This window comes from Salmo salar, chromosome 05 (genome assembly GCF_965601325.2).
Source record: "Salmo salar chromosome 05, fSalSal1, whole genome shotgun sequence".
In the NCBI taxonomy this organism is placed as follows: Eukaryota; Metazoa; Chordata; class Actinopteri; order Salmoniformes; family Salmonidae; genus Salmo; species Salmo salar.
This window is the reverse complement of record NC_138295.1, coordinates 12248923-12276368: the sequence shown is the minus strand read 5'-3', so window position 1 is coordinate 12276368 and position 27446 is coordinate 12248923. Positions and strand designations below refer to the sequence as shown.

General features: G+C 43.3%; 1 protein-coding gene across 1 annotated transcript; it reads left to right on the top strand.

Moving 5' to 3' along the window:
* Positions 1-631: 631 nt before the first annotated feature.
* On the top strand, positions 632-9760 carry LOC106604258 (BTB/POZ domain-containing protein KCTD12-like). The gene has a single exon (XM_082975045.1). It carries the CDS (start codon positions 1634-1636, stop codon positions 2486-2488), a length of 855 nt encoding a protein of 284 aa, XP_082831171.1. The 5' UTR covers positions 632-1633; the 3' UTR covers positions 2489-9760.
* Positions 9761-27446: the final 17686 nt, after the last annotated feature.

The window sequence follows — 27446 nt, the reverse complement described above, 5'->3', positions numbered from 1 at the left end:
TATCAAATCCTTGATGCCATTGCCTGCCGTTGTGCCCTTGAGCAAGGCACTTAACCCCCCACAACAACTGCTCCCTGGGAATCCGGTGTGGCAGCCCCCTGCGCCTCTCCCCCCAAAAACTTTGTGCATTTGTGTTTTTCAGAGGGGTTGGGTTAAAAGCAGAAGTCAAATTTCGGTTGGATCTTGTGTGCAATTGACCGATAAAGTGATCTTGATTACAATGCGATTTTGAAATTATATATTTTTTTATTTGGAATTCAAATTATATGTAACGTTTTTAGTGTTAAATGTTTTGTATTTACTCTTGGGTATTTGCCATTATTATAGTTATAGTTATTCCGCTAGGTGTCGCTGTTGTCCTCTGCTTTATTATAAGGACCTGAGTTTTATTATAAGGACCGTTCAAATGTTAATTCTAACTGTAGTTGGTAATTTACACTCCTGTTTACTATATTCACAATTGATGTTCACAACAAAGACAAATGAATTGGAATTGACATTGCAAATCAAATTGATATCTCAATTGCTTTGCAATATGGCTCATGACAGCAAATTATGAATCATCTCTATAATTCCCTTTGATGAATCATCTAAACAATCAAAGTCCTGCCTCTGTTTTTATAGCTGTAAGGGAAACTGTTAGTTTTGCATAATATAAACGCTGACTCTGGCAGGTAGGTGGGGTTTAACGGGGCTGATTATTTACGGTACTTTTTGTAGCAGCAGAGCTCTCCGGGATGGTATAAGAGTGGCTATTACTACGGGAGGAGAAAACCTACCGACCGAACAAAAGACAGACAGCCTCGTGGAATCGTTCCATCGGCGATGGCACAGCTAGAGGTGTTTTTGTTCACGGCTCTAGCTCGCATTTCGTCTGGGAAATCTGCTTCCTTTATTGGCTAATCCTGATCGGTACATCAACCGACACCTCCAACTATGGATTGCACTGAAGTTCCACCTTGTGTGTTTCTGCGTCAAGACAATAAGAAGTAAGAGGAAACCATCACGAACGGCTGTGGGCTATTATCCATTCCGGACTGATCTCCATCTATAGAGCGGGTGATTGAGAAATGTATAAGTGAACGGATTTTTACCCGAAATAGATTTTGATAGGCAATTTTGTTTCAATCCTCGGCTGCAATATTCAGGATATTCAATTGGTTGACGTGTAAAGGGCATGGACACCAATGTTTATTATCCACTGTCTACGCAAGTTATGTTTTAGCTGACATAAATTATCCCTGTAGTTAGAATATATGTCTTCGTGCTCTCTATTTTGCAATTAACGGCTTGGGATGATATAACTGCAGTTTAGAGGATTGCTTTGCGCTGGTAGGAATAGTGCGCTGCTGTAGTTAAGCTCTTTTTAACAGATAAAGGCCTGTCGGGATAGACGCTACGCAGATCACCTATAGGCTTTCAGAAATACCCTTTTGTTAATTTTGACAACAAACCGATATATATATAAAAAAAATATCAATTGTAAATCATATAAACGCAAGTAACCTATTCTGAGCTGCAGTGTACAGTTGTAGGCTATAAAGTGGAATCATCTACCCACTGCACTAGCAAGGTGACAGTACAGTAGGGTTGCAGTGTGAGCGGAGTTCTCTGTGACAGAAGGACAACAGCCATGGCTCTGCCAGATAACACCCCCGGCATTCCCGTAGTGGAGGAAGTCATCTTCCCTGAGATAGTAGAGCTGAACGTGGGCGGCCAGGTGTACATCACCCGCTACTCAACCCTCATCAGTGTACCAGACTCTCTCCTGGGGGAGATGTTCAGCAGGAAAACCACCAAAGGGCTGGCGAGGGACACCAAGGGCCGTTTCTTCCTGGACCGGGATGGTTTCCTGTTCCGGTATATTCTGGACTACATGAGAGATCAGCAGCTGGTGCTCCCAGACCACTTCCCAGAGCGGGGTCGCCTGCAACGGGAGGCTGAGTTCTTCAACCTACCTGAGCTCATAAAGATCCTGGCGCCCAAACTCAGCAAGCAGAACTCGCTGGGCGATGAGGGGTGTCAGAGCGACCCGGAGGACTCCTCGCCGGGCATCGACACCGGGCGCAACCTAGCCTCGCTGGGTACTGCCGCTGCCTGTGTCAGTCTGGTCCCCAGCGGAGACGGTAAACGCTCAGGATTCATCACCATCGGTTATCGTGGCTCCTATACTTTGGGGCGTGACAGTCAATCCGACGCCAAGTTCAGACGTGTTGCTCGCATTATGGTCTGTGGCAAGACGTCGCTGGCTAAAGAGGTGTTTGGGGAGACGCTGAACGAGAGCCGGGACCCGGACCGACCCCCAGAGCGCTACACGTCACGCTACTACCTCAAATTCACCTTCCTGGAGCAGGCCTTTGACAAGCTGGCGGACGCCGGGTTTCACATGGTGGCTTGTAACTCCACGGGGACCTGCGCCTTCGCTCATGAGCAGACGGACGACAAGATCTGGACCAGCTACACTGAATACGTGTTCTACCGTGAGTGAGGCCATCATCAGCCCTGGTCCCCGGGCCCCCTCGTGCTTCCCAGCCTCCAGCCTCCTCTACCCTTGCCTCCCTGGATCCAACCCTGGGTCCCCTTGCCTCCCTGGATCCAGCACTGGGTCCTCTTGCCTCCTGGACCCCAGCCTCCAGCCCCTGCCCCCTGGCTCTTTGACCCCCCTAGTGCTCCCTAGCCTCCAGCCCTTGGCCCCAACCACCATGTGCCCCCTCCCCACTCTCCCAGCCTCCAGCACTTGGATTCCTGCCTCACGCTCCCCTGGCAGCCCCATGGGCCTGGCCCCCTGCCTCAAGCCGCCCTGGCCCCCAGCCCCATGGGCCCCCGGCCTCAAGCCCCCTGGATCCCAACCCCATGGGCCCCGGGCCCCCTGCTTCAAACCCCCTCCTCCATATCTCTTTCTGACCCATCAGCTGCTCTCCTTACCGCCTCTGTTGTCCCCTCTCCTGATCCATCTATAACCTGACCATCACCCCCTCAAGCCTCCGCACCAAGCCCCAGAGACCCAACTGCCTCCACCCTCCACGTACTGTCTCCTCCTCCTGTATATAGTATCTGCCTCAGTGAAGCACAATGCTGTGTGTAAAATAGCTTATTTAGCCGTTCAAGCCCTTCCTGGTCTGTGTTTAACTAATTGTAGAACTCAGAGAGTAGGCTGGAGGCGCCTATTGGAAAAGAGCTTAGATTGAAGTGGCCCCTGGTCGGTACTATTTTGTTCTGAATCTAGCCTCTGCTGCTGCTTACTCCAGCAGATCAGACTCTTCTTTTCTCCCTCCTACTCCTCTGAACAAAAAACGGCCGATTAATGTGACATCTAAGCAGCCTGGAGGAACGAGCGAGAGAGTGGCCAGCCCGGCACAAGCAAGAGCAAAGTGTTACACAAACGAAAGTCTTTAACTTCCATTCCTCTTTCTCCTGCTTCTTATATCCATTATGATATGTCTGTGACCAAACTGTTGGGAAGGACCGTTCAGTTCTACTATTCAAATGAATTAACATATTTTCCTCCCAATTTCGTGGAAAGGGAATAATACCTTAGCTTTTAAGTCTCTGCTTGTGAAGACAACTAGCTAACATGATGCCATCTTGTCTCACAAAAAGCACATTGTACTCCTTATAAGGGAAAAGAGCGCCTATATGGACCAATAGCATCCTCTCATGTTGTTTGTGTGTCTTCTTCAGGACAACCCAGTTCTTTGCATTCTAGAAAAACAGACATTGTCCGAGAGTCAAAACCAACAAACAAGGAAAGAAAACGTTGAGAAAAGAATGATAATTTAAAAAGATCAAGTTGTGTATTTGACTGCAGAAAGAGAAAAAAACTAGGGGTTTTAGTACAGGGTGAGGGTTTGTCTGAAATGGCACCCTATCCTCTATGTAGTGCACTACATTGACCAAAGCCCTCTGTGGGCCCTGCTCAAAAAAAGTGCATTACATAAGGAATAGGGGTGCTTGATGAAGTGTGTTTATTGATTGTGCGATGGAGTGTTGAGTATTCTAATCGCCCATGCCTGGAAGACCAGAGGAGATGTGAAGTGTTACATCACAATGTCCACAAAACCTCTCCTTCTACTCCTCCTCCTTCTACTCCTCCTCCTCTTCCCGCTCTTCCTCCTCCTCCTCTTCTCCCTCTTCTTCCGCCTCCTCTTATCTTGGTTTTTACACCCCCTTTCTGTTTTTCTTTCTTTCTTCAAACAAGAACATTTTACAGGGATACGATTGTTATCGAATGCCCACAGCGTTTGGCTCTTAGCCCTCTTCTGAAACTGTGATTTACATTTATGAAGGACAATCCCTTTTTCTCATTGGAGTGTGTTTTTATTCAGCTATCTATCCCAAGCTCTTCTATTCAGTTCAGTATTCCAGTTTTAAGCTCTTTCATATTTGATGCTAGCTCTTATTGACTGTAATGTGTATACCCATGAGAAGGAGAAAGGATTACGCCATAGCCAACCAAAGAATGACATTCTCTGAAAACTCTAGCAGCTAAACAACAGTACAGGACAGGACTTTGGATAGGACATGGATATTTTTGGGGGAATGTTGTAATACAGTCGATTCCTGATAAGTACACCTCTTATAAGTGCAAAATCACTGGTTAGTGCACATTCTCATTACAGTTATAACAGTTGTATATCAGGGGTTGACTGTAGTTGGGCTGAACAGTAATTGTAACCACAGCAACTATAACCACAGTAACAGGAGACAGTGTGTGAATGGTTAAAGGTTAAGAGGGGTTAAATGTTCAGAGGGGTTAAGAATGGTTAAAGGTTAAGACAGGGTTAAAGGTTAAGAGGGGTTAAGAGGGGTTAAGTGGTAGGGGTCATTTTAAGGTATACCCTCAGGGCAAGTGTGCATATCAACAACAACATTACAATTTGAATTTTCAGTGCCTCAGTAGGTAAAATAAAGCTTAGAATCATCTCCAAATTCCAAGGAAAATAAATGATCTGAAAAGGCTCAACTTGTACCAGTAGGAATCGATGGATCAACTAGTAATATGACTAGTAAATTACAGAATATTCTCCCTGATAAAGTGAAACTCTTGTTCAAGAAACGTTCTTTGCGGTTTGGTAGACAGAGTGATTTTAATTTGAGTGAAGGTGTGAAGAAGACATTCTGAATGCCTGACGGATGATAAATGTTTTCTGGGATATCGCTAGAGTATGATAGTACAGTGTTGACAGGAGCAATGAGTCGTCAGTAAAAAAATAAACCATGTAACCCAGTAAAGAACAAATTCTTATTTTACAATTTCGGCCTACCCCTGCCAAACCCGGACGACGCTGGGCCAATTGTGCACATCCCTATGGGATTCCAAATCACTGCTGGTTGGGATACAGCCCGGGATCAAACCAGGGTCTGTAGTGATACTTCTAGCACTGAGATGCAATGTCTTAGACCACTGTGCCACTCCGGAGCCAATGTCATTGTCAGCTTCAGTATCGATGTCACAAGTCAAACATAGACCAAACGCCAATGGAGAAAACATGTTTGTCGTTCAGTAGGTACACCGTACACCTTGAAGGAAACATGTTTGTCGTTCAGTAGGTACACCGTACACCCTGAAGGAAACATGTTTGTCGTTCAGTAGGTACACCGTACACCCTGAAGGAAACACGTTTGTCGTTCAGTAGGTACACCGTACACCCTGAAGGAAACATGTTTGTCGTTCAGTAGGTACACCGTACACCCTGAAGGAAACATGTTTGTCGTTCAGTAGGTACACCGTACACCCTGAAGGAAACATGTCTGTCGTTCAGTAGGTACACCGTACACCCTGAAGGAAACATGTTTGTCGTTCAGTAGGTACACCGTACACCCTGAAGGAAACACTGGCACTATACTTATTACATGTTGTGGGAACATAATTAGTGTGAGACTTTCTTTATTTTTGCTTTTATTTCTACTCTCCGTTAGTCAGCACCTCTACAAAACATTTTTGGGTGTGCGTCAGCTTATGCCTTTTGTTATACAGCAGGCGAAAGGAAAATGTAATCTGTCAATTCAAATGTGTTATTTATCGTCTGCTACAGTTGCATTGTACGTCCGTTATGAATTATTTATTAACTAACCTGGTAAAGTAGTGTGACATGCTTCAGAAGAGTTGTGTACGCGCTCATTTATGTTATTGTAACCTAAAATTGTTAAAAGAACATACAAATATTTCACTAGTAAACTCTTTTAATTTGTTTACTGAAGACACCACAAGCCTATAAAAGTAACTGTATACTTCCAAGACTTTACACCTCTCTCTGCTCATTCTCTGTCTGTCTGTCTGTCTGTCTGTCTGTCTGTCTGTCTGTCTGTCTGTCTGTCTGTCTGTCTGTCTGTCTGTCTGTCTGTCTGTCTGTCTGTCTGTCTGTCTGTCTGTCTGTCTGTCTGTCTGTCTGTCTGTCTGTCTGTCTGTCTGTCTGTCTGTCTGTCTGTCTCTCTCGCTCTCTCTCTCTCTCTCCACCTCAGTCTCTCTCTCTCTCTCTCTCTCTCTCTCTCGCTCTCTCTCTCTCTCTCCACCTCAGTCTCTCTCTCTTTTTCTTCAGTGGGTTCTCAATGGGATCTTGTTGTGAAAGGCTGGCCTCCCTCTCTACCCTCTCTCTCTCTCGTAGTAAGGCTGGCCTCTCTATCTATCGTTCTCACTCTCTCATTGTGAAAGGCTGGCCTCCCTCTCTACCCTCTCTCTCTCTCTCGTAGTAAGGCTGGCCTCTCTATCTATCGTTCTCTCTCTCTCGCAGTGAAAGGCAGGCCTCTCTCTCTACCTTCTCCCTCTCTATCTTTCTCCCTCTCTCTCGCAGTGAAAGGCAGGCCTCTCTCTCTACCTTCTCCCTCTCTATCTTTCTCCCTCTCTCTCATTGTGAAAGGCAGGCCTCTCTCTCTACCCTCTCCCTCTCTATCTTTCTCCCTCTCTCTCGCAGTGAAAAGGCAGGCCTCTCTCTACCCTCTCCCTCTCTATCTTTCTCCCTCTCTCTCGCAGTGAAAAGGCAGGCCTCTCTCTCTACCCTCTCCCTCTCTATCTTTCTCCCTCTCTCTCGCAGTGAAAAGGCAGGCCAGAGTCAGTGACAGAACGGATCTGGAATAGCAACGGTAGGTAAGTGGCTCTGTCAAAGCAGATTACAGAACCTCTGTGTGTCTCTGCCTCTAATCCATTAATTAGACCTGAGTATACTGTAGCAACCTAGTATCAGTCAGACACAAGACATTAATAAACATAGTTGTTGTTGAGTGACAGCCAGGTCAGGTAGACCGCAAACAGGGAACACTGGTTTTCATCAAAACAGAGAAAACTAAGTCTCTGATCTTTGCCATTGAAACAGAGAAAACTAGGTCTCTGATCTTTGCCATTGAAACAGAGAAAACTAAGTCTTTGATCTTTGCCATTGAAACAGAGTAAGCTAAGTCTATGATCTTTGCGATCAAAACACAGAAAAGTACGTCTTTGATCTTTACCATTGAAACAGAGAACCAAGTATCTGATCTGATATTTGCCATTAAAATAGAATAAACTGAGTCTCTGATCTTTGCCATAGAATCAGAGAAAGTAGTCAATGTAGTCTTTGTTTTTAGCCAAAGGAGTTTTGCACCATTTGTGTCCCCTCCGTGGTGAGATAGGGCGATGGTGCAGCCAGGTTGTTAAAGATTGACGTCGAATTTGGACGTCTATCCATGTCCTGAGGACGTTTTGAAATGCCTTCAAAACCGGCCACTAGGGGCAACAGTGAGCACTATTACAATCAAGTAGACTTGGGTTTTTCTATGGTGTTGTGGACTGGGGTGGCTATTATAATCAAGTGGGCTTGGGTTTTGCTATGGTGTTGTGGACTGGGGTGGCTATTACAATCAAGTAGGCTTGGGTTTTGCTATGGTGTTGTGGACTGGGGTGGCTATTACAATCAAGTAGGCTTGGGTTTTGCTATAGTGTTGTGGACTGGGGTGGCTATTACAATCAAGTGGGCTTGGGAAATCCCTTAACTCAGGATCAGAAGGGTGGGAGTTTGATCCCAGTCGTGAACACTGTTTTATTATTTCTGGTTTTAACCCTATCCCAAACCTTAACCCTTAACCTTAACCATTCAGAATGAGTGACTGAACTTAACCCTTAACTTCAAAAGTTGACGTTTTGAGAACGTGGCTGAATGTCTAATTTTTCAATGAGACTGTGAGAGCTTGTTGAATGGTGTTGACTTGTCTGATGTGAAAAAATATGTAAAACATTTTCTCTCAATTAAGTATGAATCAAGTCAATGCATCATGACCTTGTTATTTAAAGTGACGTGAGTCTATTAAGTATGAATCAAGTCAATGCATCATGACCTTGTTATTTAAAGTGTGGTGAGTCTATTAAGTATGAATCAAGTCAATGCATCATGACCTTGCTATTTAAAGTGACGTGAGTCTATTATCAATTCAATTCAATGCGTCATGACCTTATGTAAAGTGAGTGAGTCAAGTCATAAATGTTTTAAATGGCTTAGATGTCGGAGGCTCTCAAAATATCCTCTATCTGGCGCACACACACACACACACACACACACACACACACACACACACACACACACACACACACACACTTTCAAATCTTTGTGTGCCGCCTCTTCCAATCTAGAGCCGTCTATTTTTGGGTCGCTGTTTCGGAATGCATGGCGGTGGAATCTTCCAGAGTGTGTTGTCACAGTGCCTGGAATGTTTTTCCGACCAATCCAAACAGAGTCTGGAGTGATTGAGGCGGTGGTATGAGTGTGAGTTTTGTTGCATCAGTGAGTGACTGTGCACATCGACATCGTAGTGTAAAGTCACATCCACATCGTAGTGTAAAGTCTCATCAGTGAGTGACTGTGCACATCGACATCGTAGTGTAAAGTCTCATCAGTGAGTGACTGTGCACATCGACATCGTAGTGTAAAGTCACAGAGACATCGAAGTGTAAAGTCTCATCAGTGAGTGACTGTGCACATCGACATCGTAGTGTAAAGTCTCATCAGTGAGTGACTGTGCACATCCACATCGTAGTGTAAAGTCTCATCAGTGAGTGACTGTGCACATCGACATCGTAGTGTAAAGTCTCATCAGTGAGTGACTGTGCACATCGACATCGTAGTGTAAAGTCACAGAGACATCGAAGTGTAAAGTCTCATCAGTGAGTGACTGTACACCTCGACATCGTAGTGTAAAGTCTCATCAGTGAGTGACTGTGCACATCGACATCGTAGTGTAAAGTCACATCCACATCGTAGTGTAAAGTCTCATCAGTGAGTGACTGCACATCGACATCGTAGTGTAAAGTCTCATCAGTGAGTGACTGTGCACATCGACATCGGAGTGTAAAGTCACATCCACATCGTAGTGTAAAGTCTCATCAGTGAGTGACTGTTCACATCGACATCGTAGTGTAAAGTCTCATCAGTGAGTGACTGTGCACATCGACATCGTAGTGTAAAGTCTCATCAGTGAGTGACTGTGCACATCGACATCGTAGTGTAAAACTCCAAAGCAAGCCACTAGCTGGGAGGTGTCGAAGCAAATTGAGGGAATATCAGAAGGTAGTGTCCATGCTACACGTCTATACCTCTCTGGTTAACTATCAGGCTCAGCATTCAACACTGTTGATGTAAGAGGGTGGCTTAGATACGCTGAAGCTATCCCGGATGGTCATCTTAAACTGGTGTGAAAAGTCCAGCATGTTTGGTTGTGAGCCATATAGTGAGCAGGTGTAAACTATGTCTGATCGTACCAGGGACGTGTTACAATAAAGACATTTTATCATGAATGGTTCTTACCTGCCTTTTTTAATATGCTGTCGAGAATACAGTATCTGTATTTGTACTGCAAGATAGTTACACTAAGCAAGCATTCACAGCACATAGAAATTCATCTCTGACATTGCTATTATAAACAGATGGTTTCTGATTATTTTGCAGCACTGGTTCATCTACCTCCTCTTGCTGTTATTGTATTTCTCGCCCTCTCGATCTTCACATGTCCTCTAGTACACAACAGGTGAGAGAGGGAGTATTGTAGAGTGTTCCGGAATCTACTGGAATGTAGCTATAGAGTGTTGTAGAATCTAGAGTGTTGCTACTGGAGCGCTCTGTCACCAGGCAGCATAAGGACTGGGGCTCTATGTGTGGACTGGAGAGTGGAGTAGAGAGAGCCAGGGACACAGTAGGCCTCATACTGTAGCTTAGCCTTGAAAGTCCCTGAGCCAGAGAGAGATAAGGCCCCGTGCATCTTCAGGACAACATGCCTTCAGCAGTCAGCATCAATCGCTCAGTGTTTGTGTAACAAATGGCACCCTATTCCCTATGTTGTGCTCATAGGGTTCTGCTCAAAAGTAGTGCACTAAATAGTGAAAAGGGAGCCATTTGGGATATACCCACTGTTAGGAGAAAAGGAAAGAGAAGGAAAAAGAGAAGGAAAGAGGAATGCACAGAAATAAATATACAGAGAGACATGTTCAGAGAGAGAGAGGGAGAGATACACACACATATGGAGAGGGGCAGGGAAATACGGAGAGGAGCAGGGAAATACGGAGAGGCGCAGGGAAATACGGAGAGGCGCAGGGAAATACGGAGAGGCGCAGGGAAATACGGAGAGGCGCAGGGAAATACGGAGAGGCGCAGGGAAATACGGAGAGGCGCAGGGAAATACGGAGAGGGGCAGGGAAATACGGAGAGGAGCAGGGAAATACGGAGAGGCGCAGGGAAATACGGAGAGGCGCAGGGAAATACGGAGAGGCGCAGGGAAATACGGAGAGGGGCAGGGAAATACAGAGGGAGGGAGAGACCACTGCAGTGGTTTCCAAACTTTTTATAGTCCTGTACCCCTTCAAACATTCAACCTCCAGCTGTACCCCCTCTAGCACCAGGGTCAGCACACTCTCAAATGTTTTTTTTTTGCCATCATTGTAAGCCTGCCACACACACTATACGATACATTTATTTAACATAAGAATGAGCTCTCATAGGACCAGGGCACAAATAATAATACATTATTTTTCTCTTTATTTAACTGTCTTACATATAAAACCTTATTTGTTCATTGAAAATTGTGAATAACTCACCACAGGTTAATGAGAAGGGTGTGCTTGAAAGGGTGCAAATAACTCTGCAATGTTGGGTTGTATTGGATAGTCTCAGTCTTAAATAATTTTACTCACACCGTCTCGGCCATCACTAGATTTCATGCTAGTGATGGCCGAGAATCCACTCTCACATAGGTACGTGGTTGCAAAGGGCATCAGTGTCTTAACAGCACGATTTGCCAAGGCAGAATACTCTGAGCACAGCCCAATCCAGAAATCTGGCAGTAGCTTCTGATTAAATTCAATTTTCACTGAACCGCTTGTTGCAATTTCGATTAGGCTCTCTTGTTCAGATATCGGTAAGTGGACTGGAGGCAAGGCATGAAAGGGATAACGATCATACAATGATGGAAAGACCTGAGTGTTGTCCTTGTTAATGCAGACAGTGAAGAGCTCCAACTTCTTAAACCTCTTAAGGATCGGACCCCTTTTTTCAATTTTCACCTAAAATGACGTACCCAAATCTAACTGTCTGTAGCTCAGGACCTGAAGCAAGGATATGCATATTATTGATACCATTTGAAAGGAAACACTTTGAAGTTTGTGGAAATGTTAAAATAATGTATGAGAATATTACACATTAGATCTGGTAGAAGATAATACAAACATAAAAACTTGCTTTTTCTATTTTTTGTTTTGTTCCATCATCTTTGAATTGCAAGAGAAAGGCCATAATATCATATTGCAGTTTAGGTACAATTCCGATTTTGGCCACTAGATGGCAGCAGTGTGTGTGCAAAGTTTCAGATTGATCCAGTGAAGCAGGCAATAACTTCGGGGGTACGCCAAATAAAAATGTGTTTAACTTTTTTTTCTCACCTTTTGATAACAGTCCATTTATATTTTCCATACATTAGGGTGAGGTTTTTTTCTCGCCTCGTTTCACTGCCAAAAATAAAATGAAACCATCTAGTGTTCAGTGAAAAAACAACACAATGTCAAATCCAGGCAGGCTAGTCAAATAATGAACATCCAATCACATTAACCGTTCCTCTTTCATGGGAATTCCACTAACGTTATGTATGTAGCCAAACGTAGCTGCTGCTCATGTTGGTATCTGTACTGGTGGCGCAAAAGCCATGACAGGGAGACATAGTGGAGTGGTAACACGGGTGCAAGCGGTTGCTCTCAACGCCACTTGGGTCCACTGCAGCATCCCCCGAGAGGCTCTTGCTGCCAAGGGAATGCCTGACAGCTTGAAAGACGTTTTGGACACTACAGTGAAAATGGTTAAACATGTCAACCAAAATAATACCAAAATGTACACTTGCTTTATCGACTTTCAAAAAGCATTTGATTCTATTTGGCATACAGAACTGTTCTACAAAGTTATTGAAAGTGGTGTAGGGGGTAAAACATATTACATAATTAAATCAATGTATACTGGCAATACGTGCAGCATCAAATTTGACAAAAAAAGAACACAATTCTTTAATAACACTCAGTAATGGACACTCTTACTGACAGTTGTGGCTGCTTTGTGTGATGTATTGTTGTCTCTACCTTCTTGCCCTTTGTGCTGTTGTCTGTGCACAATAATGTTTGTACCATGTTTTGTGTTGCTACCATGCTGTGTTGTCATGTGTTGCTGCCTTGCTATGTTGTTGTCTTAGGTCTCTCTTTATGTAGTGTTGTGTTTTCTCTCTTGTCATGATGTGTTTTTTGTCCTATATTTATACTTTATTTTTAATCCCAGCCCCCGTCCCCGCAGGAGGCCTTTTGTCTTTTGGTAGGCCATCATTATAATAAGAATTTGTTTTTAACTGACTTGCCTAGTTAAATAAAGGTTAAATAAAAAAATAAAACAAGGTGCGGGTCTTCACCAGGGTTGCAATCTGAGCCCTGCACTCTTCAATATTTACATCAACAAATTGGCCACTATTCTAGATAAATCCTCAGCCCCTGGTGTTAGTCTCCACAATTCAGAGGTTAAATGCCTATTCTTCGCAGATGACCTATGCCTGCTGTCACCCACAGCACATGGCCTACAGCAGAGCCTGGACCTGCTAGAGCAGTACTGCCAGACCTGGGCCCTGGCAGTAAACCCCAAAAAGACTAAAATAATGATTTTCCAGAGAAGATCCAGATCTCAGGGAATTAGACCAAATTTCTCGTTTGGTACAAAATATATAGAGTACTGTACACACTACAATTACTTAGGTTGGAAAATAAGCTCAACTGGACACCTTAATGATGCAGTGAATGAACTGAGAGAGAGAGCATGCAGGGCATTCTACACCATTAAAAAACAAATTCAAATAGAAATACCTATTAAAATCTGGCTAAAACTAATTGAATGTGTCATTGAACCAACTGCACTTCATGGCAGCGAGGTGCGGGGTCCACTTGCAAAACAATATTTCACAAACACCCCATTGAAACCCTGCAGGCAGAGTTCTGTAAGATTCTCCTACATGTACAGAGGAAAACTACAAACAATGCATGCAGGGCAGAATCAGGCCAATATCCACTAATAATAAAAACTCAAAAAAGATTAATGAAGTTTTGGAAACATCTAAAATACAGTGACCCCCTCTCATATCATTACCAAGCCCTGCAATGCCAAGAGCTGAGCAAAGAAAAGAGTCCCCTCATTCAGCTGGTTGTTGGGCTGTTCTACTAACCTGTTCTACTAACCTGTTCTACTAATCTGTTCTACTAACCTGTTCTACTAACCTGTTCTACTAACCTGTTCTACTAACCTGTTCTACTAACCTGTTCTACTAATCTGCTCTACTAACACACTGAAGCCTCAGGACCAGAACATCCAATCAATCAGATCAAAACAAATTAAAACAGTCAAAACAAAACTACATGACTTATTGGGAAACACAAACACAAAGCAAAATGCAGTGCTATCTGGCCCTAAATCTACAGTACACCGTGGCAAACTATTTGACCATGGTTACTGATCATAACCTGAGAAAGACCTTGACAAAGTACAGTCTCAGTGGGCACTGCCTTGTCATTGAGAAGGGTAGACACAGGAAAACATGGCTCCCTGTAGAGGAAAGGCTGTGCAACTACTGCACCACAGCAGAACCTGAGACAGAGCTGCATTTCCTGACAAAATGTAAAAAATATAAATCATTTAGTGTCATTTCCCCAAATTTGAAACCCTTATTCAATGTTTCAAAGACCTCTGTGATGAGAATATACTACCCGTCCTGTTGGGGGAGGACGCAGAGAGCTGTGGGTTGGCAGCGCACTACATTGCTGCCTGTCATAAGATGAGGGACAGTGTCTGACTGACCAACCAACCTGCACATGTCCTCTATGCTTATTGTTATTGTTCAATGTGTGGTTGTTTTGACCCTTGGTTATTGTTGTTACTGTTGTCCCATTGACAATATTGATTATTATAATTAATTATGTTAATATTTTAAATGTCCAAGGTAAGCTTTGGCATGTACATTGTTACGTCATGCCAATAAAGCTAATTTAATTACATTACATTTATTTTAATTGAGAGAGAGAGAGAGAGGGTGAAAGAGAGAGAGAAAGAGAGAGAGAGATTTATTATATTCATTCTATTGACTGTTATCATTTTATTGTTGTTATTATTATTCTTTATTACAAAGTATATTGTTTACATTCTTGCTTTGGCATTATTGACGCAATGTTTTTCATGCCAATAAAGCAGCTTGAATATGATTCTGAATTTGGGATAGAGAGGGAGAGAGAATATCAATAACAGTGTTTTGGTTTCTAATCGAATCTCATCTTCAACTGAGCATCCTGGATGAATCTTTCCTGTTGTCATCTATTAAGATTCTGCTGTATTCTGCTGGCATACAATACACTGCACTCTGCTGTGCTGTGTAGCTCTGTGCTGTGTAGATCTGTGCTGAGTAGCTCTGTGCTGTGTACCACTGTGTAGCTATGTGCTGTGTAGCACTGTGTAGCTCTGTTTAGCACTGTGTAGCTCTGTTTATTCTGTGCTGTGTTGTGTAGCTCTGTGCTGTGTAGCTCTGTGCTGTGTAGCTCTATGTAGCTCCATGTAGCTCTATGCTGTGTAGCTCTGTGCTGTGTAGCTCTCTGTAGCTCTGTGCTGTGTAGTTCTGTGCTGTGAAGCTCTGTGTAGCTATGTGCTGTGTAGCACTGTGCTGTGTAGCACTGCGTAGCTCTGTGCTGTGTAGCTCTGTGCTGTGTAGCTCTGTGTAGCTCTGTGCTGTGTAACTCTGTGCTGTGTAGCTCTGCGCTGAGCAGCTCGATGTAGCTCTGTGCTGTGTAGCTCTATGTAGCTCTATGCTGTGTAGCTCTGTGCTGTGTAGCTCTGTGCTGTGTAGCACTATGTAATTCTGTGCTGTGTTGTGTAGCTCTGTGCTGTGTAGCTCTGCGCTGAGTAGCTCTTTGTAGCTCTGTGCTGTGTAGCTCTGTGTAACTCTGTGATGTGTAGCTCTGTGATGTGTAGCTTTGTATATCTCTGTGATTCGTAGCTCTGTGCTGTGTAGCTATGTGCTGTGTAGCTATGTGCTGTGTATCTCAGTGCTGTGTAGCTCTGTGCTATGTAGCTCAGTGCTGTATAGCTCTGTGCTGTGTAGCTCTGCGCTGAGAAGCTCTGTGTAGCTCAGTGATGTGTAGCTCTGTGCTGTGTAGCTCTCTGTAGCTCTGTGTAGTTCTGTGCTGTATAGCTCTGTGCTGTGTAGCTCTGTGCTGAGAAGCTCTGTGTAGCTCTGTGATGTGTAGCTCTGTGTAGCTCTGTGCTGTGTAGCTCTCTGTATCTCTGTGCTGTGTAGCTCTGTGCTGTGTAGCTCTGTGCTGTGAAGCTCTGTGTAGCTATGTGGTGTGTAGCACTGTGCTGTGTAGCACTGTGTATTTCTGTGCTGTATATCTCTGTACTGTGTAGCTCTGTGCAGTGTAGCTCTGCGCTGAGTAGCTCTGTGTAGCTCTGTGCTGTGTAGTTCTGTGCTGTGTAGCTCTATATAGCTCAGTGCTGTGTTGCTCTGTGCTGTGTAGCTCTATGATGTGTAGCTCTGTGTAGCTCTGTGCTGTGTAGCTCTGTGCTGTGTAGCTCTATATAGCTCAGTGCTGTGTAGTTCTGTGATGTGTAGCTCTATATAGCTCAGTGCTGTGTAGTTCTGTGATGTGTAGCTCTGTGTAGCTCTGTGATCTACTGTCTCTATCTCCTTCCAGGGTAATATTATAACTACTGTCTCTATCTCCTTCCAGGGTAATATTATATCTGCTGTCTCTATCTCCTTCCAGGGTAATATTATATCCACTGTCTCTATCTCCTTCCAGGGTAATATTATATCTGCTGTCTATCTCCTTCCAGGGTAATATTATATCTACTGTCTCTATCTCCTTCCAGGGTAATATTATATCTGCTGTCTATCTCCTTCCAGGGTAATATTATATCTGCTGTCTATCTCCTTCCAGGGTAATATTATATCTACTGTCTCTATCTCCTTCCAGGGTAATATTATATCTGCTGTCTATCTCCTTCCAGGGTAATATTATATCTGCTGTCTATCTCCTTCCAGGGTAATATTATATCTGCTGTCTATCTCCTTCCAGGGTAATATTATATCTACTGTCTCTATCTCCTTCCAGGGTAATATTATATCTGCTGTCTATCTCCTTCCAGGGTAATATTATATCTGCTGTCTATCTCCTTCCAGGGTAATATTATATCTGCTGTGTCTATCTCCTTCCAGGGTAATATTATATCCACTGTCTCTATCTCCTTCCAGGGTAATATTATATCTGCTGTCTCTATCCCCTTCCAGGGTAATATTATATCTGCTGTCTCTATCTCCTTCCAGGGTAATATTATATCTGCTGTCTATCTCCTTCCAGGGTAATATTATATCTGCTGTCTCTATCTCCTTCCAGGGTAATATTACACTGAGTATACAAAGCATTAAGGACACCTTCTCTTTCCATGACATAGACTGACTAGAATAATTCAGGTGAAAGCTATGATCCCTTATTGATGTCACTTGTTAAATTTGGTTCAGTGTAGATGAAGAGGAGGAGACAGGTTAAAGAAGGAGTTTGAAGCCATGAGACATTTGACAGGTGTATTGTGTCCGTGTCCCATTCAGAGGGTGAAGGGCAAGAAATAATATTTAAGTGCCTTTGAACAGGGAAATGTATTAGGTGCCAGAAACACCGGTTTGTGTCAAGAGCTGCAACGCTGCTATGTTTTCATGCTCAACAGTTTCTTGTGTGTGTCAAGAATAGTCCAACTCAATATTAAGAACATGTTCCTGATGTTTGGTATACTCAGCGTATATGGAATTTGCTGTGGTCCATTTGAAGTCAGCCAGGCCATATACTAGAGAGGCATGGCTGTGAGTCGTACTGATGCTTGGTATGCATGTCAATGAGTTGGCTCAGTCAATGTCTGGTTATAGGTTTATATCACCGCAGACCTGCCCACACACACTCTATACATTCATGCCCAGCACACAAACAAGCAAAAAAACACACTTGCAATTACATGCACACACACACACACACACACACACACACACACACACACACACACACACACACACACACACACACACACACACACACACACACACACACCAGTGAACATACATGTACACCAGTAGTGGTCAGGAATAGCATCAGTGGATAAAGACTGAGGACTGCATTTAAGGTTAATGAAGCTTCAAGCTCTAAGGCTAATCTCATCTAATTGGTGGCTTATTGTATCCCTCTCTTCTCTCATCTCTCTCTTTCCCTTCACTCCTCTATCTTCTCTCTCTTCTCTCCTCTCTCTTTATCTTCTCTCCTCTACTCTCTATCTTCTCTCCTCTACTCTCTCTCTTTCTTCTCTCCTCTACTCTCTCTCTTTCTTCTCTCCCATCTCTCTCTCTTTCTTCTCTCCTCTCTCTTCTCTCCTCTCTCTTTCTTCTCTCATTCTCTCTCTCTTCTCTCTCTCTCTTTCTTCTCTCCTCTCTCTATTCCCTCCTCTCTCTTTCTTCTCTCCTCTCTCTCTTCTCTCCTCTCTCTTTATCTTCTCTCCTCTACTCTCTCTCTTAATTCTCTCCCCTCTCTCTTCTCTCTCTCTTTCTTCTCTCCTCTCTCTTCTCTCCTCTTTCTCTTTATTCTCTCCTCTCTCTATTCTCTCCTTCTCTCGCTTCTCTCCTTCTCTCGCTTCTCTCCTCTCTCTCTTATTCTCTCCTCTCTCTCTTATTCTCTCCTCTCTCTATTCTGTCTGTCTGTCTGTCTGTCTGTCTGTCTGTCTGTCTGTCTGTCTGTCTGTCTGTCTGTCTGTCTGTCTGTCTGTCTGTCTGTCTGTCTGTCTGTCTGTCTGTCTGTCTGTCTGTCTGTCTGTCTGTCTGTCTGTGTGCAGTAAACAGCTAATTAAGAGACGCTTGACGCTTCACATCTCTGCTGTCTCCTCACACAGACTCACATCTCTGCTGTCTCCTCACACAGACTCACATCTCTGCTGTCTCCTCACACAGACTCACATCTCTGCTGTCTCCTCACACAGACTCACATCTCTGCTGTCTCCTCACACAGACTCACATCTCTGCTGTTTCCTCACAGACTCACAACTCTAATGTCTCCTCACACAGACTCGCATCTCTGCTGTCTCCTCACGCAGACTCACATCTCTGCTGTCTCCTCACACAGACTCACATCTCTGCTGTTTCCTCACAGACTCACATCTCTAATGTCTCCTCACACAGACTCACATCTCTGCTGTTTCCTCACAGACTCGCATCTCTAATGTCTCCTCACACAGACTCTCATCTCTGTTTCCTCACACAGACTCACATCGCTGCTATTTCTAATACTACTACAGTATAACTTTCCATCTCTCTTTCTCTCTCTGTTTCCATCTACTTCTCTCTCTGATTCCATCTCTTTTGCTCTCTTTTTCCATCTCCTTCTCTCTGTTTCCATCTCCTTCTCTCTCTGTTTCCATCTCCTTCTCTCTCTGTTTCCATCTCTCTTTCTCTCTCTGTTTCTATCTCTCTACTGTAGTAGTAGAACAGTAGAATTATACTGTAGTACTAGAACAGTAGAGTTATACTGTAGTATTAGAACAGTAGAGTTATACTGTAGTAGTAGAACAGTAGAGTTATACTGTAGTAGTAGAACAGTAGAGTTATACTGTAGTATTAGAACAGTAGAGTTATACTGTAGTAGTAGAACAGTAGAGTTATACTGTAGTAGTAGAACAGTAGAGTTATACTGTAGTAGTAGAACAGTAGAGTTATACTGTAGTAGTAGAACAGTAAAGTTATACTGTAGTAGTAGAACAGTAGAGTTATACTGTAGTAGTAGAACAGTAGAGTTATACTGTAGTAGTAGAACAGTAGAGTTATACTGTAGTAGTAGAACAGTAGAGTTATACTGTAGTAGTAGAACTGTAGAGTTATACTGTAGTAGTAGAACTGTAGAGTTATACTGTAGTAGTAGAACTGTAGAGTTATACTGTAGTAGTAGAACTGTAGAGTTATACTGTAGTAGTAGAACAGTAGAGTTATACTGTAGTAGTAGAACATCGGTTGCTGCCTCTACACCACTGGTTCTCAATCCTGGTCCTGGGGACCCAAAGGGGTGCACACTTTTATTTTTGCTTGAGCACTACAAACCTGATTCAAATCAGCTGTGTAGTGCTAGGGCAAAAACAAAAATGTACAGCCCTGTGCAGGGGCGGAAATCCCGGGGGGGACGGGGGGGACACGACCCCCCCATCCTGGGAAAAATATGATTTGTCCCCCCCAATATATCACTGAAACATAACTATGTAATTTAAATAATATTAATAATACGCAATGAAAGCAATTGTGCTGATTATAGACACTTAATAGCGCGTTTTTAAGTTTCAAAAGATTGCGACCCCCCCGCCCTTTGCCTCACAATGGTTTGATCCACTGCCAGCTCCTTAGCTTGCTACGTAACTGCCGTGAGGTTCATCCAGTCAATCGCGCACACACACACTAGCTGAATATGCAGAGCTAGCGCGCAAATATGAACTATTAAGCTAGCTAGTACCTATTCCATTTATGTGGCGTCGTCAAAGATGGAATCAGCATGCAGATGATGTAAGTTAGTGCTTCAAAGTCCCTGTGATAAGGTTAGCGATAAACTGAAGTCCAAACTGAACAGAACTACACTCTCTTCTACCATTGTCTTAAATATATCTAATGGTCTCGTTGCAAAAGCTAAATTGTGGCAAGGGAACTTTTATTTATTTATTTTATTTCACCTTTATTTAACCCGGGTAGCAAAGATTATAGCAAACACCACTGAAACTGAATTGGTGCTCGCTAGCTTTGCAAATTCAGCTATTGTTGGAAGCCAGCCAATATGAAACAAACTATTAAAATTACAAAAGGTTGCAGCATATGTTGTGTAAATGGTGAACTCATACAGCTGTCAACTCTTGTCATTTTAATCCGTTTCACATTTGCTAGCTACCTTTTAGATCGAAGCCCATATAGAATGATTGAAGATGATAGAAGCCCATCTCCTACTGTAAATAACCTACACACTGTGTGTGTCGCCAGCCAGCCAGCCAGGTAGAAAAATGGCAGAAAAATAAAAGACGGACATCAGAGTATTTTTCAATACACCAAAACGCATAGTAAGAACCCTAGTAGCCTAATATCTCAAAGACTAGTTGATAAAATGTTCATAAGAAAGAAATGAAATTCGAATGGAAATGTTTCACAATGATGTCATTAGGCAGAGCAGGCAACAGATGGCACACAGACAGCAGAGTTGGGGACAGATATGCAGGGACAGACTGGCAGAGACAGGGAGTCTCAGGTAAGTTTGTTGAGTCTTTGTTTGGCAACATTATGAAAGGTTCTCAATTTTTTGGACTTGTAAAATAGGAACATAATTGGAAAATGCCATGGATACCCCCACTCTCAACTTAAACTGGTGACTGAACTAAGATTTGTTAAAGGCAATGGTATTGCTGTTGTGATTAGTTGTGTAGTTTTGGGTACCGGTAGTTAGGAGTACGGCAAACACCTTATTTCTTTGGTTCCTCAATATACATTTACCATATTACAATGTAGGCTATGTGTTACAGCACTACTTTTGGTGTCCCCCTCAGGAATTGCTCTTGAGAAAATTTCATGTAATTGTCCCCTCCAAAGTGGATATCAGATTTTCGCCCCTGGCCCTGTGTGTCCGCAGGACCAGGATTGAGAACCAGTGCTCTATACCACTGCCCTGTCCAATGCTGTATTCTCCTGCCCTACCCTGCCCTGTCCTCTCCTACTCTGTCCTGTCCTCTCCTACCCTGCCTGTCCTCTGCTACCCTGGCTGTCCTCTCCTACCCTGCCTGCCTGTCCTCTCCTACCCTGCCTGTCCTCTCCTCTCCTACCCTGGCTGTCCTCTCCTGCCCTACCCTGCCCTGTCCTTTCCTACCCTGCCCTGTCCTCTCCTACTCTGTCCTGTCCTCTACTACCCTGCCTGTCCTCTACTACCCTGCCCTGTCCTCTCCTACCCTGCCTGTCCTCTCCTACTCTGTCCTGTCCTCTCCTACCCTGCCTGTCCTCTCCTACCCTGGCTGTCCTATCCTACCCTGCCTGCCTGTCCTCTCCTACCCTGGCCTGTCCTCTCCTACCCTGCCATGTCCTACCCTTCCCTGTCCTCTCCTACCCTGCCTGTCCTCTCCTACCCTGCCTGTCCTCTCCTACCCTGCCTGTCCTCTCCTCTCCTACCCTGGCCTGTCCTCTTCTACCCTGCCCTGTCCTCTCCTACCCTGCCTGTCCTCTTCTACCCTTCCCTGTCCTCTCCTACCCTGCCCTGTCCTCTCCTACCCTGCCTGTCCTCTTCTACCCTTCCCTGTCCTCTCCTACCCTGGCCTGTCCTATTCCTACCCTGGCCTGTCCTCTCCTACCCTGGCATGTCCTCTCCTCTCCTACCCTGCCCTGTCTGCTACTACCCTGCCCTGTCCTCTCCTATCTCTCTCCCCCTCTGACTTTCTCTCCCTCTCCCACTCTTTTCTCCTCTGCTGTAGCTCTCCCTCATCTTCTCTCTCTCTCTCTCTCTCTCTCTCTCGTATTCTCCTTCAGTGTGACATGAGTGTTGACAGCTTTGTAATTGCTTAGAGGGTTGTCACTGCATTTCAAAGCTGCATAATATGCAGGAGTGGCCTATTAGTTCTGTACTATGTAAAATAGTAGGTTAGATTTAGATTATACCTCCAAATGTCATGAGTCTTCAAACAGTCTGAGAGGTGGGCAGAAAGATGATATAGATTATGGATGGATGGATGTTTGGACAGACTGGACGGATGGATGGATGGATGAATAGATGGATGGACAGACTGGATGAATGAATGGATGAATAGATGGGTGGATGGTTGGGCCGGAAGGTTTATGGATGGATGGATCATATTGGATTGGTTATGATAGCTTAGCTAGTTTATGGCTCATTTCACATGACAGATGCTTCATATCTGAACTGAATTATGGGTAATTAACTCAAATGAGCAGGATGTGAAAAAAACGCTAGTCAATCTAAAGAGACACTAGTTACTATGCAATATCTTTCCCCGTGGTGTTACCATGAATACAAAATAGTTCCTGTGTTTCGCAGTATCCCACGTCCTTGGGCCAGTTCACCATTACAGAATGACAGCAGATGAAACAACCAGTCACATTACTCAAATTCACCATCATCTGAATATATGAATCTAATTCACCATACTCAGGATCTGTGTACTGTTGGCAAAGTATCACTCTTTCTACAGATGATTAGACTGTAGCTAAAGACATGTCGTGTACAGTTGGAGTAGAAGAGGAGAGATGATGAAGGATTAATAGGAACTGTGTGCTGGGTGCAGTAGACATGAGTTGACATGAGGTGCTAAGCCCTGGCAATGATGTCACATTAGAGCTGCTAATTGCTCCGATGGTGGAAACACAGGGATGTGTCACAATGAGCAGATGGGTGAGGGAGAGAGAGGGAGCGAGAAAGAGAGAGAGGGGGGAGAGGGAGAGAGAGAGAGAGAGAGAGAGATGAAAACAGATAAATAAATGTATAGAGAAAGACAAGGTGTAAAAGAAAGGGGGACAGGGTACAAAAGAAACAAAGAGAGATGGAAGCAGAGAGAGAAGGAGATGGAAACAGAGAGAGAAGGAGAGATGGAAACAGAGAGAGAAGGAGAGATGGAAACAGAGAGAGAAGGAGATGGAAACAGAGAGAGAAGGAGATGGAAACAGAGAGAGAAGGAGATGGAAACAGAGAGAGAATGAGATGGAAACAGAGAGAGAAGGAGATGGAAACAGAGAGAGAAGGAGATGGAAACAGAGAGAAGGAGTTGGAAACAGAGAGAAGGAGATGAAACAGAGAGAGAAGGAGAGATGGAAACAGAGAGAGAAGGAGATGGAAACAGAGGGAGAATGAGATGGAAACAGAGAGAGAATGAGATGGAAACAGAGAGAGAAGGAGAAGGAAACAGAGAGAAGGAGATGGAAACAGAGAGAGAAGGAGATGGAAACAGAGAGAGAAGGAGATGGAAACAGAGAGAGAAGGAGATGGAAACAGAGAGAGAAGGAGAGATGGAAACAGAGAGAGAATGAGATGGAAACAGAGAGAAAGAGATATAAACAGAGGGGGGAAGGAGATGTAAACAGAGGGAGAAGGAGATGGAAACAGAGAGAAGGAGAGATGGAAACAGAGAGAGAAGGAGATGGAAACAGAGAGAATGAGATGGAAACAGAGAGAAGGAGATGGAAACAGAGGGGGGAAGGAGATGGAAACAGAGAGAGAATGAGATGGAAACAGAGGGGGGAAGGAGATGGAAACAGAGAGAGAATGAGATGGAAACAGAGGGGGGAAGGAGATGGAAACAGAGAGAGAATGAGATGGAAACAGAGAGAGAATGAGATGGAAACAGAGGGGGGAAGGAGATGGAAACAGAGAGAATGAGATGGAAACAGAGAGAAGGAGATGAAACAGAGAGAGAATGAGATGGAAACAGAGGGGGGAAGGAGATGTAAACAGAGGGGGGAAGGAGATGGAAACAGAGAGAGAAGGAGAGATGGAAACAGAGAGAGAAGGAGATGGAAACAGAGGGGGGAAGGAGATGTAAACAGAGAGAGAAGGAGATGGAAACAGAGAGAGAAGGAGATGGAAACAGAGAGAAGGACATGTAAACAGAGGGGGGAAGGAGATGGAAACAGAGGGAGAAACACTCAAGGTGTCATTCCCCCCAAAAATCCACCTCCTCAACGTTAAAAATACTTTCAAGACTCTCCCCTTTACTGTATTTTTTTTGCACACCCTCCCCCCTCTTATAATTAACTCAAAATAATGTTTACAACCATAAATTAAAATACCTGTAGAGACCCTGTGTTTATAAAGGTGGATATGGACTTTGGCACTTCATCCTGCTTTTGTGGTACAATCGATGCCACGCAGCACTAGGGGCAAGGAGGTTGAGGGTTCGCCGACCACCACGGATCAGCTCACTCTCCCTGCCTGTTTCACTAGGCCTACACTGCGATCAGCTAGGGGGAAATTATACTTTCAACATTTTGATGCTGTATTTATAATTATATAAAATATATTTAACACATTTTCCACCGATGAGTTTCTGTGCCAATGCATCACGCAACCAATAAACAAAACATACAGACTTTGGGCACTTTAATATCATAGTTTGCGCTTTCAACACCACAGTAAATAGACTCTGTCAATCTGGATAAACATCTCTCCCTACCTTGTAGGCTTACCCGTTACATACAGATATAGATACAGACACATTACAGAGATACAGACACATTACAGAGATACAGACACATTACAGAGATACAGACACGTTACATAGATACAGTCACATTACATAGATACAGACACATTACAGAGATACAGACACATTACATAGATACAGTCCATTACAGAGATATAGACACATTACAGAGATACAGACACGTTACAGAGATACAGACACGTTACATAGATACAGTCACATTACAGAGATACAGACACATTACAGAGATACAGACACATTACAGAGATACAGACACATTACAGAGATACAGACACGTTACATAGATACAGTCACATTACAGAGATACAGACACGTTACATAGATACAGTCACATTACAGAGATACAGACACGTTACAGAGATACAGACACGTTACAGAGATACAGACACGTTACATAGATACAGACACATTACAGAGATACAGTCCATTACAGAGATACAGACACATTACATAGATACAGTCCATTACATAGATACAGTCACATTACAGAGATACAGACACATTACAGAGATACAGTCCATTACATAGATACAGTCACATTACAGAGATACAGACACATTACAGAGATACAGACACGTTACATAGATACAGTCACATTACATAGATACAGACACGTTACAGAGATACAGACACATTACAGAGATATAGACACATTACATAGATACAGTCACATTACATAGATACAGACACATTACAGAGATACAGACACATTACATAGATACAGTCCATTACAGAGATACAGACACATTACAGAGATACAGACACGTTACATAGATACAGTCACATTACAGAGATACAGACACATTACAGAGATACAGACACGTTACATAGATACAGTCACATTACAGAGATACAGACACATTACAGAGATACAGACACGTTACATAGATACAGTCACATTACATAGATACAGACACATTACAGAGATACAGACACATTACATAGATACAGTCCATTACAGAGATACAGACACATTACAGAGATACAGACACGTTACATAGATACAGACACGTTACATAGATACAGACAAATAAAAGGTTTGACTGTTCACACATTGGTCAGCTTTTGACATTCTTTAAAAAGTGTTTATAGTTGGTATGTCCACTCAACAGCGTCGGAATATAAAAATGTGTTCTTACTAGATAGACTCTTATATTTAAAAGAGTGAATATTATAATCTCTGACTCTGGTTTTATGATGGTGGACAACAGCTGTAACAAATGTAAAATAGTTGGATAGACTCCTGGGGAATGAGTCCATGATAATTCTGTGTACCAGACCAAGTTGAATTAATAGTACTCTTTTTCCCCCACAGATAGCCAGCCTAGCTACTTAAAATGCTTGAGGGGGAAATTTAAGTACAATTTTTACAAGCTTCTTTTAGTTGTAACTTATTCTTTAGATGTTTGGGTTTGCTGGTGAACCGTGATGTGCAGCCATAATTTAAAGTGCCTCTTGACTAGAACAAGTACCAGAGTCTTTAGGGGGCCTGTAGCTAGGTGTCCATCCAATTGGCAAAAGATTTTCATGCGAATATATTCTAAAATCTGCAGGAAAACAATGCGTGAATTTTACCCTCAGTGTTGTGTTCCGTTAAATTGACTTGTTGCAGATAAAAGTCTGTGCGTGAATACGTAGTGCATATCATTTGTTTTTTAAAGGGGTTTCCATCTCATTTTCAACTATAGGCTTACTGATGGTTTTGTCACCAAAAATATTTTGCGAAGGTATAGCGAATATGCCCACTCTGGTATTGGCAGAGCGCTCTAGCCAACAGCTCGCAGATACAGTCTGGGTATTGCCCACATGATGAGATTATTATTATTATGGACAAAAGTACGAGATTAATATTATTTTTATTTGTCAAACTGCAGTCAAGCATCGATCATCATGTCACCAGAATAAGACTCTCAGTATTTATTGGAAAGGAGCATCAAGTTCACCACCCTGTGAAGTTCATCATAACATTATAACTTTCATCAATACACTTCTTGCTTTCCCATGATGTCTTGACATTTTTTATCCTACATACAGTATACTTTACTTGCATAAAAAGTTTGGATGGAAACCTAGTGAATGTTAAGCCGTTTTGAGGATTCTATAATATTTGCCCATGCCTACAAGAGACTTTTGAAGGAGCCTAATCACATTAAAACAATGTGACTGGTTGTGTTTATGCCACATATAAAAGGGAATACATTTTAAAAGTTAAATGATAAATATTCAGGTTATAGTGAAGCGATAGCTTCTAGATGCGCAAATAATAGCTGCTCAGATTGGAGAGGAGGCAGAGCTCGAGCTTTCTGAATAACATGGGCTGCTGGGAGCAAATGTTGCCACATTATTTTAGGAGGACTTGGGAGAACGATGATCTGCAACAGACAGCACATTAAGTATCAGAAGTAAACATACACCAGACTGGCCTGCTACTGTTTCTTTCTAGACCGTATTAACTGTCCAGAGTAGACCCACAACGGATCCAAATGGGATGAAATATTCAAATCACACATTTTTTTTGCTCTACTATTCAAATTACATTTACCCTGCAGCCTAAGTAGAATTTTGTTCTCACTTGAATGCAATGATGCAATTATTCATTGCATTCTGGTGAAGGCTGGGCAGGATACTAGTATTGTCCCTAAACAAGATCAATAGGGA